This window comes from Ischnura elegans, chromosome 5, assembly GCF_921293095.1.
Source record: "Ischnura elegans chromosome 5, ioIscEleg1.1, whole genome shotgun sequence".
NCBI classification, from domain to species: domain Eukaryota; kingdom Metazoa; phylum Arthropoda; class Insecta; order Odonata; family Coenagrionidae; genus Ischnura; species Ischnura elegans.
The window spans coordinates 21,181,875-21,198,619 of record NC_060250.1 but is presented as its reverse complement, the minus strand read 5'-3'; the positions used below and the strand labels follow the sequence as shown (position 1 = coordinate 21,198,619).

Sequence of the window (16,745 nt, the reverse complement as noted above, 5' to 3'; positions counted from 1 at the left end):
ACGCATTGTCTGTTATTTAAGGTTGATTTCCGGTAACATTAAGGGCTATCTTTTCGCGACCTCTATCTTTTTAGCAGCAATTATGTGATTGTACTCGTATTCCTACTGCTCCATATACTAATACAGTAAAACCTCTTTATATCGTAATGGTGGGGACCAAAATTTGGGCATTTTGATGTATGGAGGTTCACTATAGAGAGGTTTTAGTGATAGGCACCATTTTTTCACATCATTCAGAAATGAAAGGCACTACTGTCTATAAAACCATTATATGTATGTGTTTAAACAAACATGCATGGATTAGTGAACATATATTTATTATCTATATACATAATAATTACAGAAAGCGTGTGCTATCACATGATTTTTACTACGATCTGAGAGAAAATTATGAGATCTCTCTTAATTCAATAGTCATTTAAAATGATTAGGATAGTTAGATACATTTGTTCTTATTTACTGTTAGGTATGCTCTCAAATGGAACAAAATGGCCACAACTAATGATTAACGTGAAAATTACAGCATATTAAAGGTATATAAGAAAAAAATAATAAGGGTGAAACATTTATCACTGAAAATGCCATTCCATGTACATAATCGCGGCTGCATTAATGGTGTCTAGTTGTCTCGGTTTGATTTGAAGAGGTAGTTGGGCCATCTCAGGGGTATATCCTTGGCATGATAAGTGGAGGTTTTACGATATAAAGAGGTTCACTAAAAAGAGGTTTGCCAATAAATTTACATGTAAATCTGACGGGACGGTAGGGATGGTATGATGTATGGAGGTTTATGATGTAAAGAGGTTCACTACATAGAGGTTTTACTGTACCTGGGTTCTGAAAACCAAGCATCCGTGACTGCTAGGCAATGGATTCAGAAAATTAGTTTGCACGAATGCTTCAAAACCACTACGCGACACAGAAAACTACACTATCATGCAGCATAGTAAGGTCTCGCACGAGTTGCCCGGGATGTAACTGATGCGGGACACAGATCCATGATCACAGAGCTCAATCACACATTGCGATGCTTGTAAAACAGGAACACGGAGCTTCCGTGAAGGCTACAAGCACGATTACGTCATTGCGCAGCAGTGGTTAAGGGGAACCAAGCATAATAATCCTCTAAGTCAAAACTCTTGAATTCTCAAACATTATTTTATGATATGCACTCCTGGCATACTATCAGGTTACTGCTGACGCATACCACTTATGAAGTTCCATTACTCTCTTGAGTTACATCTTGACCTTAGGAAGATGGCTCACTTAGTCTACCCCATGTAGCCCCTACTGCAGCAGCAGGGAAGTTCATATAGAAGAATGAGGTGGTCCATGGAGAGGAACTACCCCCTACCCTGAATGTGATATTCACATGCTCATGGCTGAGTACAAGGTGAACTCTACCCTCCCCTATACATACCAACCTCCAGGTTGAATCTCTATATGAAAGAGAAAGCTATGAAATGGCAGCTGCTCAAGTGTCAAGCTGAATTTTCCTTTTTCCCAGACTACTTACTCAATCGTAGTTTCCTCTTTATATTTTATCAAAGCTCATAAGAATAATGTGAAGTAAGTTGAAACTAGTTGAGAAAAAATTTACAAGATTGGAATATTACGAAGTTGCCTCCCTATTTGATTCATTGACCATCGAGACACACAAGGAAATTTTTATACCTACACGGTGAATTATCAAAGACAAAAACTTTATTCTAGAATATATTTTAATACAATATCAGTTGATATTGGCAAAGTAGAGCAGAGAAAGCACTACCTGTTTAGTCAAGAAACAATTCAGAAACCACATGAGATAAACTCTTAAAATGCAGTCCTCCACTTATCCTCGAGTTCTGCACATCTCACAGTCAGCAGCACTGAATACAGCTCCAACGTCAGTCACCAATAAACACAAAGAAACTGGTGAAAAGGTTGTCATTACAACTCCAATGCCAGTTGCCAGTGAAACTCAAATGTAAATGTGAAGCATAAACACAATCACCAACCATCTTCAAAGGCCATACAACTTGAGAGTGCGGTCCATACTTGTAGAAGCAAGGTACTGAGCATGGCGGCCAAAGCGAACTCCTGTTGCTGACGCTGTGTGGTCGTTAAACACTTTAAGTTCCTGCCACTGCTTGCACAGATAAACTCTGAAAAACAAATTTACCCGTTTTACTAGTCAACATAAATATTGTACACAGCATATCATGAACATGAAATAACAACTAATGCCAGTTCCTTCAAAAAAGATCCTTGCAAAAATGAAGTTGCTACAAGATTCACATTTTCAAATTTTCTGACTTTCTTAAAAATTTAGATGCTTACTGAATTTTGGAAATACAAAAAAGTATCTTTTATTTTTTATTCTTAGTTTATCTTCAACGCATGCCAGTACACAGTGGATGTAACACTACATGAACATGTACCTCTCACTGGTCACCTCGGTCTTGTCCATAGTTTACTACAAGAGGAGGCGATAGTTTTGAGTTGAGCAAGAAGCCATCTCTATTACATTTATCAACTTTTGCAGACAATACTACACTCAAACTATGTAAGCACCTCGGTGGACACAAATAGTGCCGGCTCTGGTTGCAAGCACTGAACAGCTGAAATAGGAACTAACCCAGTGCTACTTCTGGGGTACAGCAGACAGCCACGAGTGAAATTTTCGCTGTAATAACTGAGTACATAAGGTGCGTTGGCTGCCAGTACTGTCAGCTTTACAGACTCGACATTGAATTCCCTTCATTTCCTGATTTTTCACAAAATCTACACACCAGCTTCAAATTTCATGATTTTAACATGACAATTGATTTTAATGACCTTTAATGACCAGAACACATTTCAAATGCTATCTCATGATAAACCTTTGCAAAATGAAACTTGCACATCAAATAATAATAATTGATACATTAAGGAAGGATAAATTGAGACACTATTGGTGCAACTACATTCCCTTAACTTTACCTTTCATACACCCTTAAAATGCAAAATTCTTCAAATGCTCTTACCTTACATCAGTACCAGCAACAGCGAGATAAGTTCCACTTCTGTCAAAGCACAAGTCACGAATTTCATACCCCTCATCCATCTGCAGAGTTTTGAAGTTCTTTAGCTTTCGTAAGTCCCACAGTTTGACACAAGCATCATCAGCTGCTGTGGCAAGATAGTAGCCATTTTCGGAAAAGGACAGTGCAGTAATGGGACCAGAATGACCTATAAAAGCAAAATGATTAGGAAATGCTTCCAAGTAGGATACAGCTAAAGACCTTCAAGCAATAATAGTATCCGTTAAAGAATTGAAAAAAACATACCAGGGAAGTTGGCGACATTGGCTTGCTCTTTAAGATCCCAGATTTTAACTAAGGAATCAGAAGTACCCGTGCCAAAAATGAGACCATCGGGATGAAGCTGAGCAGTGGTAAGGGCAACTCCTGAAGATCCTTGATCTGCAACCTGCATAAAGACATAATTAGTATGGAAAACAGTTCAGTTGACAATCAAAATTACCCTTATAAAATATTTCATTCACCTAACTTAAAACGACTTCCCACAAATATAAAAACCATTTTCAAGGAAGTACCTTGTTGAACTTCTCCAATAGACCTACTTGAAAACTTACAATCATACTCACTTTAGTAAGAAGTCGACCAGTACGTATATCTGAAAAGGCCCAGTGCTGATCAGTAGATGTAGATAGGATATAATCTCCTGTAGGATGTAGGGAAAGACCTGTGACAGGCCCATCATGAGCACGAAGCATTTGCGTGGATTGTGATGTAGAGACATGCCACACACGGATCGTTGTATCTGGTGAGGCTGTTATAACCACATCCTATAATAAGGATTATAAAATAATACTTTAAAAAATTAAAGACCAATAAAATTCCAACAATAAAAGCCACAGACCTTAAGCATCGAAGAGAGTAAATATTAATGAAGTTAAAGATATCTTTTTGAAAAATTTTCAGCCCCATTTCATAAAATTCGAAAGAACCACTTCACATTATGCATTTTAATCATGAACCTTTTTGACAAAAGTTCAACTTGATTAGGATAAAACTTCATAAGTACCTCATCTGGATGGTAAACGACGCGGGTAACTTTCTTTGTATGGCCTTTCAAAATTGCTACTACTTGCTCTGTATCCTTGTTGAAGACAGCTGCATTACGATCTGCACCACCAGTTAAAATTTTGCTTGTGTCAGATGAGTGAATGTCGAGAGCCAGGATTCCAGGTATGCTGGCACTGTGAAGACCCTAAGGTAAGAAGAGATTAATTACCAGATTATTTAGCCATCAGTGCCTGATAATTGTACTCCATTCTAGAAAATATCATGAAAATAGCTTATTTCTCTTCCATCCTCTGCCCAGATTGACTAAAAAATAATACATTATTGAAGAAATGCATGAGGGAACAATTAAACTTGAGAAAAACATCCAATAAAGAATAAGGATGAATGTTGGAGGCAAACAAAGGGAATGCTGAGGTCCCCATGCATCTCATCTTGTCAATGAATATTGCCAACTGAAAAATTCTAAGCATGAACAAAAGGGATAGTTATTTCACCACCTATCTATGTATTGAATTCCTTTATCTGAGAAATCAACATTAGTTTGATCAAAATAAACCCTCCAAAAAGGTCATCACTTTTGATGACAAAACAGATAAATATTTCCCAACAATAAAATACATAAAACAAAGCAGTCATAAGGCACATGCCCGAAAGAGACGTGAGGGTGAACAGGTGGCATTTCGGGCATAATTTAAAAGCAATTGCAGAAGAGGAGATTCAATGAGGAAAGAGGAAAAAATGGTGAGATTTTCTTGTGAAAGAGAGTTGTGAGGGACAGAAATGGTGATTATGAACCAACTAATTGCTGCTTAAGGATCGAGAAGAAGAATTTCACTGGTCCACAGAGATCACATGAGGATTCAGTGTGGGACAATCTTATCAAATACTGATACCTCCACAACAAAAACGCTCAAGAATCGCCCACCGAATCAAATCTGCCCATCTAGTAGCCCAACAATACGAATCCGCTTAGCTGGCAGTGTCTGAAGCATGAATGCTCATCTCCGAGCTTGGAAGAGATGAGTGTTTACGCTCCGGACACTGCCAGCTGAGCGGATTCATATTTTTAGGCTACTAGATGAGCGGATTTGATTTGATGGGCAATTGTTGAGCATTTTTGCAATGGAGGTAACGATACGACACAAAAGTGCGTTATCTGAGAAATTCCAAGGTAGGAAAGAATGAAGTCAAAGGAAGAGTTCCCAAAAATGGGTATTTGATGACTACAGTAAGAAAGAAGTTGACTGAGTGGATTTCAAAATCCAGGGTTTGGAGAGAAAAGTGGACAAATGTGGTGTGCACTGCTCTACAATGGTAAGAATAAAATGGAAATGTTTTCAGAACAGTGGGGATCTGAATGTCCACATCTATGTCTGAGTGCCAACTATACTCATTGCCTTCCTCCATTTATTATTATGTAGTCATAACAGTTAATTTTCATGCTAATAATGATCCCTTATTTGCTGATGGAAATCACTGGAGGGATAGGATTATTTAAGAGGGTGTAACAATCAGCAGGAGTTTGCTTCTAAATGAAAACTTCTTCAGTACTAATAATGACAAATTGATTCACTGCTGCCAATTAAAGGACCATACAGAAATTAAGTTAAAGGAAGAATTAAAGAAATGTGAGGTGCAGTGAAGATCCACCTGCTTTGAGCTTTCTGCTAAGAACTCTAATTTTCATGAGGATGTTTTGCATTTCCTCGAGTTATTCATTTTGACCTCATTGTAACTCTTTCCATACCAATAACTATGTACTTTTTACCCATTGCACAACTTACCACAAACAATAAAACACATTCATTCTTTCCCTTTGATTTTTGAATCTATAAAATTAAAAATAAATTCTAAGACCGATGTTCAATTATTAAAGACTTCAAACTTCTAGTAAAAACGACCTTTGTCTTCAAATTCCCTTAAGAATACCAGATTTGTTGCCAGGACACCATGCAAATTCGAGCCTAAATTCTCACTGCCATCACTTTGCAAACTAGGAATAGTGTGAGAATTACAGGCCCACTGACTTAAATTCAAGCTTTTAACAGAGGATATGACTGGCAGTAATCATATAATTAAAATTAAAATAATCATATTGCTATGTTACACACTGGATGAGATGCGAGGGTCCGATAATTTCGCAATGACTCATGTGACACCAAATCTTCTGGAACTGTTCGACCCCTCTTTTTTCGCTCCTGGGTGAGCACTATGGCCTTGTCGTGCAGCTTTTGAATGACTTCTGGGGTCATTCCAGCTTGTTCTGTAGGCTGATTAGCAACACCAGCAGCTTCCATGGCAATGGCCTAAAATGAGAACAAAGAAAATTAGGAGTGGTGAAAGTATTGAGGGGGAAAAAAGTATTTGAGAATTTTTCATTGCTACGACTTGGCAGTTTCTACTCTTACACCTTAAACCATTTTAAAATTACAAAATTCCACTTTACAAAATTAGAAATTTAGTGAGGGCAGAAAATGTGATTTGGACAGAAATAACACCCTGATATTTCTATGACAAGACCAAACTTTTCTACAACTCATAACAGCTTACAGGCTGTGAAATTCCAGCAGGGTTCGGCGTGATACCAGCTTGAGGTTTCAGTGTCGCTAAAGCCTCTCGAGCAGCAGTAACTTCCTTCGTAAGTCTTGCGATCACACGGCATGCGGCATCGTGTTGATACAGTGCATGGCTGTAACATGTACAAATTTGAATAATTAAAAGAGCCTTATACTATTTAACAGGGCCAAATACGTCATTAATAAGTAAAGGAATCTAAAAATTACCTCAACTCTTGACGAGCTGTTTGCAATTGCTGACGGAGAGTAAAACTATGTAACATTACGGCATCCCATTCATCTTGCAAAGCTTTAAGAATCGCAGGTATACTCGTAGCAGACGGTGGTTTTGGTTTCACTATCGGCGTGGCTATTCAGTGGAATGAGAATATTAGCTCACATACTTACAGTCTTCAAACACAAATGTCAAAGAGGACTACTTCATGAAAAACTTACTTTTAACCTCGATGAGCATTTCAACCGAGAGTTCTTTCCCGTTAATAGGGTCCACTCCATTTTCAGATATATATTTCTCAATTAGCCGCCTTTCAAAAATAGACCCAGACGCTGGTGATATGACAGGATTCTCCGGCACTTCATTCGAAACTAAAGTAAAAATTCATGTCTATTAGGTAAACATCACAAGCCGGTCGGGTGACTTCTCGGTTTATTTTCCCGAAAATGGACGACAGAAAATAGGTATTAAAAAATACAGAGGAATAATGTCGCACAAAATCACAGAATTTTCGCCGACAACTCCACATTTCACACATTCTATCATAGTAAAGTACACGGTAAATACTTACTTGCACAGCAGAGCGCCATTTTCTCTTGAAATATTCTCGGTGCACACTGGTTAGTGTAAATTTATAATACTCTTATTAGTTCTAATGACCATTCCTAAATATGTAACTAGAAATATGTTGAATTTATATAACACTAGCATTACATAAAAGTAGTCTAATATTTTCGCATGTGTCTGAACTTGACTTCAAAGTGAAAACGAATGACGAGCGAAGACGGCAATCGGCAATAAATACGGGCTAGTTGCGATAATGGTCGCAGGTCGCAGTAGTTCTTAGGAGAGTGAAGTGGTGAAGTCTTGTGTTCAACTGATTCGTCTTTTCCTGTGTGCAGTCACAGTGAAATATTGCTGGGAAAACTTGAGTTTACGTTCAGAATGGTTCAGTGGAAGTCACCTATAACTTTGCTGTTTATAGCCACTTTAGTAATCCATATTTCTGAGGCTATAAAGTACGGTCGGGTTGAAGTAAGTATTCAATCACGTGTGACAATAAATTCAATTATTTGGTGATACAATAGATTTTCTTACATTAAATATTTTATTTTCAAGAGCTGCGGAGGATGACGATTGAATAGGCTCCCCGAGGTGAAGGCTTTCATCTTCGAGGACATTCCTAAGTAGTATCCTTTTTATAAGCGTGATGACGTCTACGGGTGAGGTGTAAATACGAAATTTTGGACTAGTTATTTTGGCGGAGATCGTAATGTAGCATAATGGTACTTAAGCTTGCTTGTTTCGGATACATTTTAATCATGATTGTGATTTATAGGGAGTCAAAGTTTGTGGCATTTACCCCGTTTCCCTTGACGTGCTGATGGGCATTTTTCTTTATTAACATGCTCACTCTGCTGTGCATCAATTAAAGTGCAGCTTATTTTGATAAATAATTAGCAAGTATTACAGATTTCGAAAGGCATCGCCATCGGGTGGCCCCTCCGAAGTAACTGTGCAAATTCAGGTTGGTCCTCCCATTCTTCAGTTTGGTACTCTAGAGCATGTTAGATATGGGGAATTATACATTTAAGAGCTTACTGTGAATGGTATCCTGCATTTTACCGGACGTGAAAAGTTTCGGGACAAGGAAGGTGCCTCTACTCTGAGACGAATGATAGTAATGTAATACCATGATTTTGTTAACTTCTGAATATCATTATGGTGACGTATGTATTTGTTTTTTTTTCCTTAACATTTTTTCAGCGATAATGTGGTGTTCAAGCAAATCGCTGGAGCTTCTCCAGTTCTAGTTGTATTGGACGAGAGATTTACGGTAAGAAAACTAATGAACCTAATGTGAGACAAGTGTGGATTTTGCGGTCTATTTCATGATTTTAATTGTCATTTTTTATCGTAGGAAGTCGAGCGGACTGATTTATCGAGCATGACTCGGGAACAGTGCAATGATTTGCTCGCTACCAAGGGCTTCCAGAAAAAAGCTGAGGGTGGTGACCAAGTGGAAAAGGACCGTGGTGACTTATGAAGATAGTGGCCCTAGATGTACTCAAAAGGTGTTTAGATTTAACTTTGGTATCTCCCAGCATTCTTATCCATCCAAACGTAAACGTTAAAGTTTTATCTTTTGGAAAGATTAAACGACTTCTTATAGATCTATATTAATAGTTGCAAAAATAACCAGGTCTCACTAATTTGGAAGCTATGCTTCATTATCTGTCAGGCTCCGTATTCGTTTCTAATATTTGTTTGCCTTGTAACCGAGCATTGTCATATCAAATTCAGCTGATTTGAGTAAGCTTGGAGTACTTAATTTGATGTATAAGCTACTGGCTTCATCAAATATTTCATTCTTGAAGTGTCTCATCTTTTTCTTTTCCTTATGTGAAATCATGCATCTTTAACCAAGATTTTGCATAGCTTGTCTCCAAGACCTCTGCATTTTGTTTACATGGTCTCTTTGTAATCTTAAAGTGTTCTAATGATAATGTGCATTTCCTATGCTGGTGCGTAGTGTATTTCAGGTTGTTTTAATCAACAATCCTTCAGAAAACAACTACCTCTACCCACTATTAAATTAATACTGTAAAATTAGCTGTGTGTAGTTCACATATTCATAGTACTATGCCTGCACCAAAGTCATTTTTACCGTTCATTTTTGGATTATGAGGGACGCAACCGTTTGCTCCTGAAAGCTGCAATCTGTGATACAATTGTACTTGTAAGAACCAGTGAACTGTTTATCCACATAACTCCGTAGTGCTTGGTTTGTAAAGAGTGTTGGGAGGTATGAAGTGCTTGAAGATTGATTCCATTTTGCATGGCACCTTTTTATTGCGTTTAAGTGTGAGCTATCTTGCAGTGCCTCCAACTGGCATATCAGGTCAAATAATAATGTAGTTAAAGAAAGCAATAATGACACCGTCAGTAAGAAATGGTGAATACCAGTTCTGACAGTTGATGCTAGCTGACTTGAAGCTACAGTATTATGAGATCCTGTGGTGCTTTATTGAGTGCATGTGAACTGAATGTTTTTAGCTCTTATTTTTTAAAATACAAGAAAATAGGCTTTATATGTATGCAAGGTTCTCTGTTTTGTTGATCCAGCTCATCAGCTCCTGTTTGGGATGAACCCTATCAACGAATGTCCTTCAGGCCTTTGTCGTGATGTGTCATCACATAAACATATCTGTAGATAAACAATTTTCTGGTATAGAGCTTCCATGGACTTTTTGTTCATGGGGTAAATCAACCATAAGGTCTTTTCAAATACCAATTTTAATTATCAGTGAATGTATACAGTGTAAATCATGAAATTCATCGAGAATAAACTACATATTTGGGCATCAAGTGTTACATTTTTACTATATTTTAGAAATATTTATACAATGATGCGAGATGATTTATCTTTGGTTATTAGAGGAATACTTTCCAGTGGTGCTGGGTTTTATAATTCTAGGGCTCTCATTTTCCTTTCTATATGTTACAATATAAATTTTTTTTTTATATTTTCTCCAGCAAGCATTCCCCGTGATGCACTAGTATTATTTATTCATTGCAACCATATATTATTTTTGATTGTAACGAAAATTACAGATTCTCCTCTCTGTTTAAAAAGCACTTGATTTTAAAGTATAAAGAGATGAATAGAAGGAATTCCTGAAGTGAATATTACACCTTTCACTCATGAAACTAATATGTCCAACAGTATATGTACAAAGCAATCGTTAAGCAAAGAAAAAATTAACAACCATTAAAATTAATGTATATGAAATGTTCTATTTGATTAGTCAACCACAACCATTTTCACATTCCATCCAATTTAACTAAAAAGCCTGGAAGAGTGGATTATACCACAAGCATATCTTTTTCATTAATACCAATGAGAAAATTCAGGCATAGAGAAGCCACAAAATAAATATCATAGCAATCCCGATGAATGCCTTGGATAGGTAGTATTCCTGGTCTAACTGCATCGTGCCCCGAGGAGCTGTGGAAAAAAAATTGAATAGAGAATTACTATTCTACAAACACACTCATGTCTAGCTCTCTAAGCTTGTATATTCATACAAACAATAACATTTGATGGAGTAATTCTGGATTCCACCAAAACCATCACATGATACAATATTTTAATACGTACTTCAAATATTGGACAGTAAAAGGTCACTTCCTAAGGAAAACATGAAAATTATCTTCAAACATTTAGGTCCAGAACTGGTTGCTGTGACCATGAATACTATGAAAACTGAAAAGCAATGAATGCTATCGGCAGAAGAATACACTATCTACAACCATCATTTTAAGAACAAATTCAGTAATAGTTTAAAACATACGTAGAGATAGGAATAGAAACAATGTCAGCAGAATGTAATCCTGCCTCTCAGACAAAGACCGTAAATCACATAGCCTTAAACACGGCTGTTGGAAATAGTACATCTGATAATTATTATGAGAACTGGCTTTTAAATTGTACTCGAAGAGTAAATGCCTACAATGATTGTGAGCAGTGGTGTCATGAATAATGCAGCCTCTACGGACAGCAACTGAAAGCCTAATTTGGAATGTAATAGACATCGGTAGCCATTGCCATTGTGTCACCCTTTATCGTACTGAAAATAGTGATTTGTTCTGTAAATTAGTACAAGCAATTCTTTTTGACACCTGATAAGCTTAAAATGCTGGGACAAGGTCAGCACTGGAGGTAGAGAGGATGCTCTCACAGAAAACTACACCAACTGAATGTACATGAGACTCAAGCATTATTTAATTCCTCAAGAGGGAGGATGCATTTTTCTGAACCTCTTAAGTGGTAGAAAAACTACGCATTTCACAGTGAACCTAACTTATTTATAAATTCAAACCCACATGCTTTGTCATGAATGCCATTTTCAAAATGTCAACTGTTAATAACTGATATAATGGTGAATAACTTTGAAAAGTGATCAGAAAATGACAAAGGAATACATATTATGAAAACAGTATCAATAGATATGGGAGTAACAGAATTAATAGATTCCTTAATGCCCTGTGGAAAATGGAAACAAGCAATTGTGACTGGTCTTCCGCCATAAATCACATTACAAATGGAAATTAGTGTACAACACCAAGTGTGTAAATCTGATCCCAGGATTTTACAGGGGTGTGGATTTCTTGGAGCCATTTGAAATATGTATGTAGTGAATTGCCTGGCTACATTTCAAATTTATAAGAGCTGCAGGCTTTCGTATCTCATTCCCATCAGCTGTCACCCTCACTCACCACCTCAAAACTCCTCAAGACCATTTAATACTGTGGTAACTTGAGTGCAAACAAAGTCCAAGTTGAATCAAATCAGGTTGCAATTTATCTTCAGCCATTTATTAGAGCACTAAAGCAAGATACTAAAGTAAATGTAGCATGTAAATAGTCTTGATGCAGATTTGAGGGTGGTTCTATCTGCTTCCCTTATCTTATATTTTCATAGTCCTCTCTCTCACTGGAGAACTTTCTTTTAATATTCCAAATAATCATGCAAAGCTATTCTCATATGACTGAAAATCATAATTCAAGTGACAACTGTGCCCAGATTTTCAACTTTGTCTGAGTCTATTTGGATGTATACTGGGATTTGGGTTTCATTCTCTTCCCTACCTACCAATTGAGGCCTCCAGTGGTTGCTAATTTTTACCTCTCCCACAGTCACTTTCACACGCTCCTGTCATTCTGCACTTTTTGGTGCAAGGAACTTTCAACTGTGCTCCACCCAAGTTTCATCCATTACCATGAAATATTAATTTTATATGCACATTTACACAGTAATATTTTTAAAATCTAAGCATAAACATCACACTACATCAATAAAAATTTGTCAAGGGAGAATTTTCTGTTTAGGTTGTATCATTGGTTAAAGATGAGTGGTGAAGTGCGTCGAGTATTATTTCACTGACAGCCACGCTAGGTATAGGCAGTATTGGATCCAGGATGGGGGCAAGGGGGGGCTAAGTATGGGGTAAACTCCCAGAAGTATTGTGGGTCCGAACAAAATTACCATTCTATCTAGTGTAATATCCCCCCCCCCCCCCCCCATAGATCAGCCATTGGGTATAGGATACCTGTCACCTAGACTTATAATACTGGAATACTTTTTTGTGCACTTGATTGCTGTAGGACCTAGGAGACATCCGCCAACCTTAACATTAACTTTCAACAGGTGCTGTGCAACTTCCACATTTCTTGCAGTCTATCAGTTCTAACCCGGTAAGATACCAATATCACCACCACTGCCTCAAATAAAATTCCATGATTGGAAGAAACCTAGCATGATTCCTCTCATGATGGATTTGTGTGAAACTGAATAAAAGAAAAGAGAAAAATTGGGTGTCTAACAAAATTGCTACATCATTTCTCCCCTCTACTTGGTGTTTTAGGGTCCACCATTTTTCACACCAGTAATGATAAGAAAAATTTATTGAAGATGCAAATATCACTTACCATATTAACCCGTAGAAACCGCGCACCTTTTTTTCGGAAACGCCAGTGAAAAAATGGGGGTGCGCGGCTTACACGAATTTTCCAACTTTTAATGCAAGTCGCGTTCCAATTTCCCTCAAATTCTTATCGTTTATTTCTCCAGAGATAAGCATTGAAACTAGGAAACCTTCCCAGGAATTACATTTCTAGCATTATTTAACCTTATTAATCATGGAAACGTAAATTTATCGATTTAGCAACGAATCACACGTTCCCAATAAGCGTTAGGAAGTTCTTCTACCCGGCCAAAAATGGGGATGCCCGGAATACGCGAATAGGTAAATATGGCATGTCTCAATCCAGTTCTTCTGCTTTCCCATCTGTCTTTAACCTAACTCCATCCCATGGCTGTAGCCAGAAAGCCGGGAAAGTGTAAAATCATACATGACAGTAACTTGGTAACTGAGGCTCAGGGGTCGAGTTCACCAAGGCTGGAGCCAGAAAATTGTTTTTGGGGTGAGTCACTCAAGATTACAAACTCATTTTTTTAAAGTATACCGGGACTAGCCACGGTGATAACTTTTACGGGAGTCACCCGCAACGGACAAATTGTGCAAAAAATCCACAGAGAAAAAATCATCCGTTTCGACCAGGATCCTGGTCAAGACGGATGATTTTTTCTCTGTGGATTTTTTGCACAGTTAAACACTCTATTTTCATGAGGTTTTGAACTCTTATCCACCCTTTGTTTGCTACAGCTTTATTCCAAACTGCATCACAGCTAGTTACCTCGTATTCCCAGCCATTACCTATAAATACCTTTCCTTAGGCTACAACTTTGTTGTGGTGGAAAGGCATTTATTTTATTTTATTCCCAAACCACCGAATACAGCTCTCATAGGCCATTTTATATTGGGGTATTCAACAATTGTACGTAACAAACAACCATGCTCTGGATAGGGGAAACTTACTCAGGTGGGACTCGAACCCACGACCTCTTGTTTGGCAGGTGAGGACTTTACCCTGCTGCCACCGAGGCCGGCAATAGCAATAACTGCACAGCTCCTAGTGTACTATTGTTGCAGTAATTAACAATTACTACCATTAGAACTACTATTGCTGGAAAGGTCAAAGGATAGGTGCCAGACAAAAGGTGAATGAATACCCTACCACCTACCAATATTCTACCAGAAAACATGGTGTACTGTACAGATCGTAAATTTGCTAAACCAAAGTCTGTTAGCCTTCAATGTTGCAGTAGTCATCTTACAATAGAAAAGAGAATTGAGTATTGGTGCACCACCTTAAAGAGATGGCAGAAGTGAAAATGAAGAAATTTGCACATAGATTTGTTCTTTGCCAAGTTTTGGTTGCAGACATTAATAATGACGCATTTTTCTAATCGGATAATGATTTTTAATCTGCTTAAAAAGGCATTCTATATTTAAACATCACCTACATTAATGTTATTATGCAGCAGAGTTAGATTACTCAACTGCATATAGCTGTTTCATAGATAAGAACTAAATGATAACATTCACTTGAATAATAGCATGCGAAAATTAATGGTTTGAGGCGTAACTTTGTGAAAGCGATTCATTATGAAGAATGAAAAAGAAGAAATTTTGTGCTTTCACATGAAATATTTATTCACACATTTACACGACCATGGTTTCAATGTAAGACGTCTGACGATGACGACTTACGTTCAAACCATGGTTGTGTGAATGTCTGGATAAATATTTCATTTGAAAGCACAAGTTTCTTCATTCTTCATAATAGCATACTATATAATAGCTAGAGTGAATTACTACACAGCTACATTGAAGCCTTATAAGTGGTGCATACCACAAATATGACAACACAAGAATAGGCAGTAGAGCAAGGTGGAATTACTTTGCACACAGTTCCCCACCAGTATTCTTTCAAGATTTTGCACATTGACTCAGATCATGAGAAGAGAGCTTCTACACTTTACACATAATGGACTTGGTACCTGGATTGGGCCTTGAATCACCAAAGTTGAGACTTGAAGTTATGTACCCAAAAGGAAATGCACCGATTCCAAACGACATATGAAAACCTCCATCTCCCAAGCCAAATCCAAAACCTGGAAAACCCTGAAGAACAAATATAGTATTAAATTATGACGTAAAGAGTTCAGTTGAACCTTACATTCCAACAAGAGCACATAGCTTGAACTTACTCCATTATTCTCGGGTTCTGTTCTTTGCCCCGGCGGTCGAGGAGGGATTTTATTCCTGAAAAGAAATTTGTAATCAACCAAACTGTGTGCACAATAGTGCCTACATGAAAATCATGAAAAACATTAATGAGAGGCTAACCTTGGATCCTCTTGTTTTGTGTTCCCACGGCCATAAAGCGGTATAACCTTCTCTTTGCTGATAGCTGATTTACAAACTGGGCACTCTTTCCTTTGGGGACGAGTTTCTAGCCACTGATGCAAACAGGGCCAACTATAACATAATAACAAACAGCTGTAAATATTTCCCTTTCTCACACGATTAACTGATTACAGAAAGAATTATGGGGAAAATGAAACTAACTTCAAGTTCTCACTAGTTTTAAATAGAATACTCCCATAAAATTACCAAAATAGATGCCCGCACATACTGACAACACCATCACGAGCAGTATCCAGGCAAATGTTGCATTCAAACATATGCTCATCTTTCTCCTTTTCTTCACTGGTATTACTCGTGCTACTTGATGGACCAGGAGCCTCACTGGCATTAGCCATTGTGATATGTTACACTAAATTTTGATTGACAAACACCTTAATAACAAAAGTTATTCCTCCGTAAGTGTCCCGCAGAAGAACTATTGGAACGCCAAGGGAATTCCTGGTGAGGACACTTTAATTCAGAATACCCTGAAGAAATCAGCTTCACTGGAAATAATTGAATGGCTGATCAATTACTTGAATCATGTGACATCAATGATAATCAAATTAGAACGTAATGTTGAATACCTCCTCACAGAGATGACGTTTGTTTTTGTAAATATGTGTGCCAAGATGGCCACTATCAGCAACCTGCTTTTATTTTCGAACTTTTGAAGAATTACTCCGCGATTTTGATGAAATTTGAGATGAAATATAGCAATTTTACAACTAGATGAATAGGATGTCACATTTCCGATACAATTGAGTTAATATTACCTCATTTACTTCCAATTTATAAGTAAATAACAAATGACGAATGTATTTCGCGCTCTTATGCGATGAGTGAGGGCGGATGTTTTGGTTTCGAAGGTGACGTGGTGACGTTGAAATCCGTGTCGCTTTCTGTAATGAAGAAATCAGCGGTCGAAAGAAGCGGAATGTGTGTTATGAAGAATGATGTATGTGCTCTCATTCCGTTGATGAAATATGCACAATGTGGATTAATA

At 37.6% G+C, this 16,745-nt stretch overlaps 3 protein-coding genes across 4 annotated transcripts; 1 reads left to right on the top strand and 2 right to left on the bottom strand.

Moving 5' to 3' along the window:
* Positions 1 to 1,686: 1,686 nt before the first annotated feature.
* Positions 1,687 to 7,896, bottom strand: LOC124158561 (pre-mRNA-processing factor 19). Its single transcript, XM_046533717.1, has 10 exons — positions 7,435 to 7,896; positions 7,085 to 7,234; positions 6,857 to 6,998; positions 6,624 to 6,762; positions 6,185 to 6,379; positions 4,072 to 4,257; positions 3,632 to 3,832; positions 3,312 to 3,453; positions 3,009 to 3,213; positions 1,687 to 2,147 (listed from the first exon to the last, which is right to left on the bottom strand). Exons 1-10 carry the CDS (start codon positions 7,451 to 7,453, stop codon positions 2,006 to 2,008), a joined length of 1,521 nt encoding a protein of 506 aa, XP_046389673.1. The 5' UTR covers positions 7,454 to 7,896; the 3' UTR covers positions 1,687 to 2,005.
* A 107-nt stretch (positions 7,897 to 8,003) lies between these two features.
* LOC124158565 (selenoprotein M-like) lies at positions 8,004 to 10,232 on the top strand (the record flags this gene model as incomplete). Its single annotated transcript, XM_046533721.1, has 3 exons — positions 8,004 to 8,053; positions 8,631 to 8,700; positions 8,785 to 10,232. Coding segments are annotated over 3 exons (246 nt in total), but the record flags the coding sequence as incomplete, so codon positions are not given.
* LOC124158564 (E3 ubiquitin-protein ligase RNF185-like) lies at positions 10,143 to 16,544 on the bottom strand. Of its 2 annotated transcripts, XM_046533719.1 has the most exons (6): positions 16,327 to 16,544; positions 15,947 to 16,245; positions 15,680 to 15,811; positions 15,541 to 15,595; positions 15,331 to 15,454; positions 10,143 to 10,872 (listed from the first exon to the last, which is right to left on the bottom strand). In XM_046533719.1, the coding sequence occupies exons 2-6, from the start codon at positions 16,093 to 16,095 to the stop codon at positions 10,775 to 10,777; spliced, it is 558 nt and encodes a 185-aa protein (XP_046389675.1). In that variant the 5' UTR covers positions 16,096 to 16,245; positions 16,327 to 16,544; the 3' UTR covers positions 10,143 to 10,774. The 2 variants fall into 2 exon arrangements, with proteins under 2 accessions (XP_046389675.1, XP_046389676.1); XM_046533720.1 differs by lacking the exon at positions 16,327 to 16,544 and having other exon boundaries at positions 15,947 to 16,263.
* Between the last annotated feature and the right edge of the window lie 201 nt (positions 16,545 to 16,745).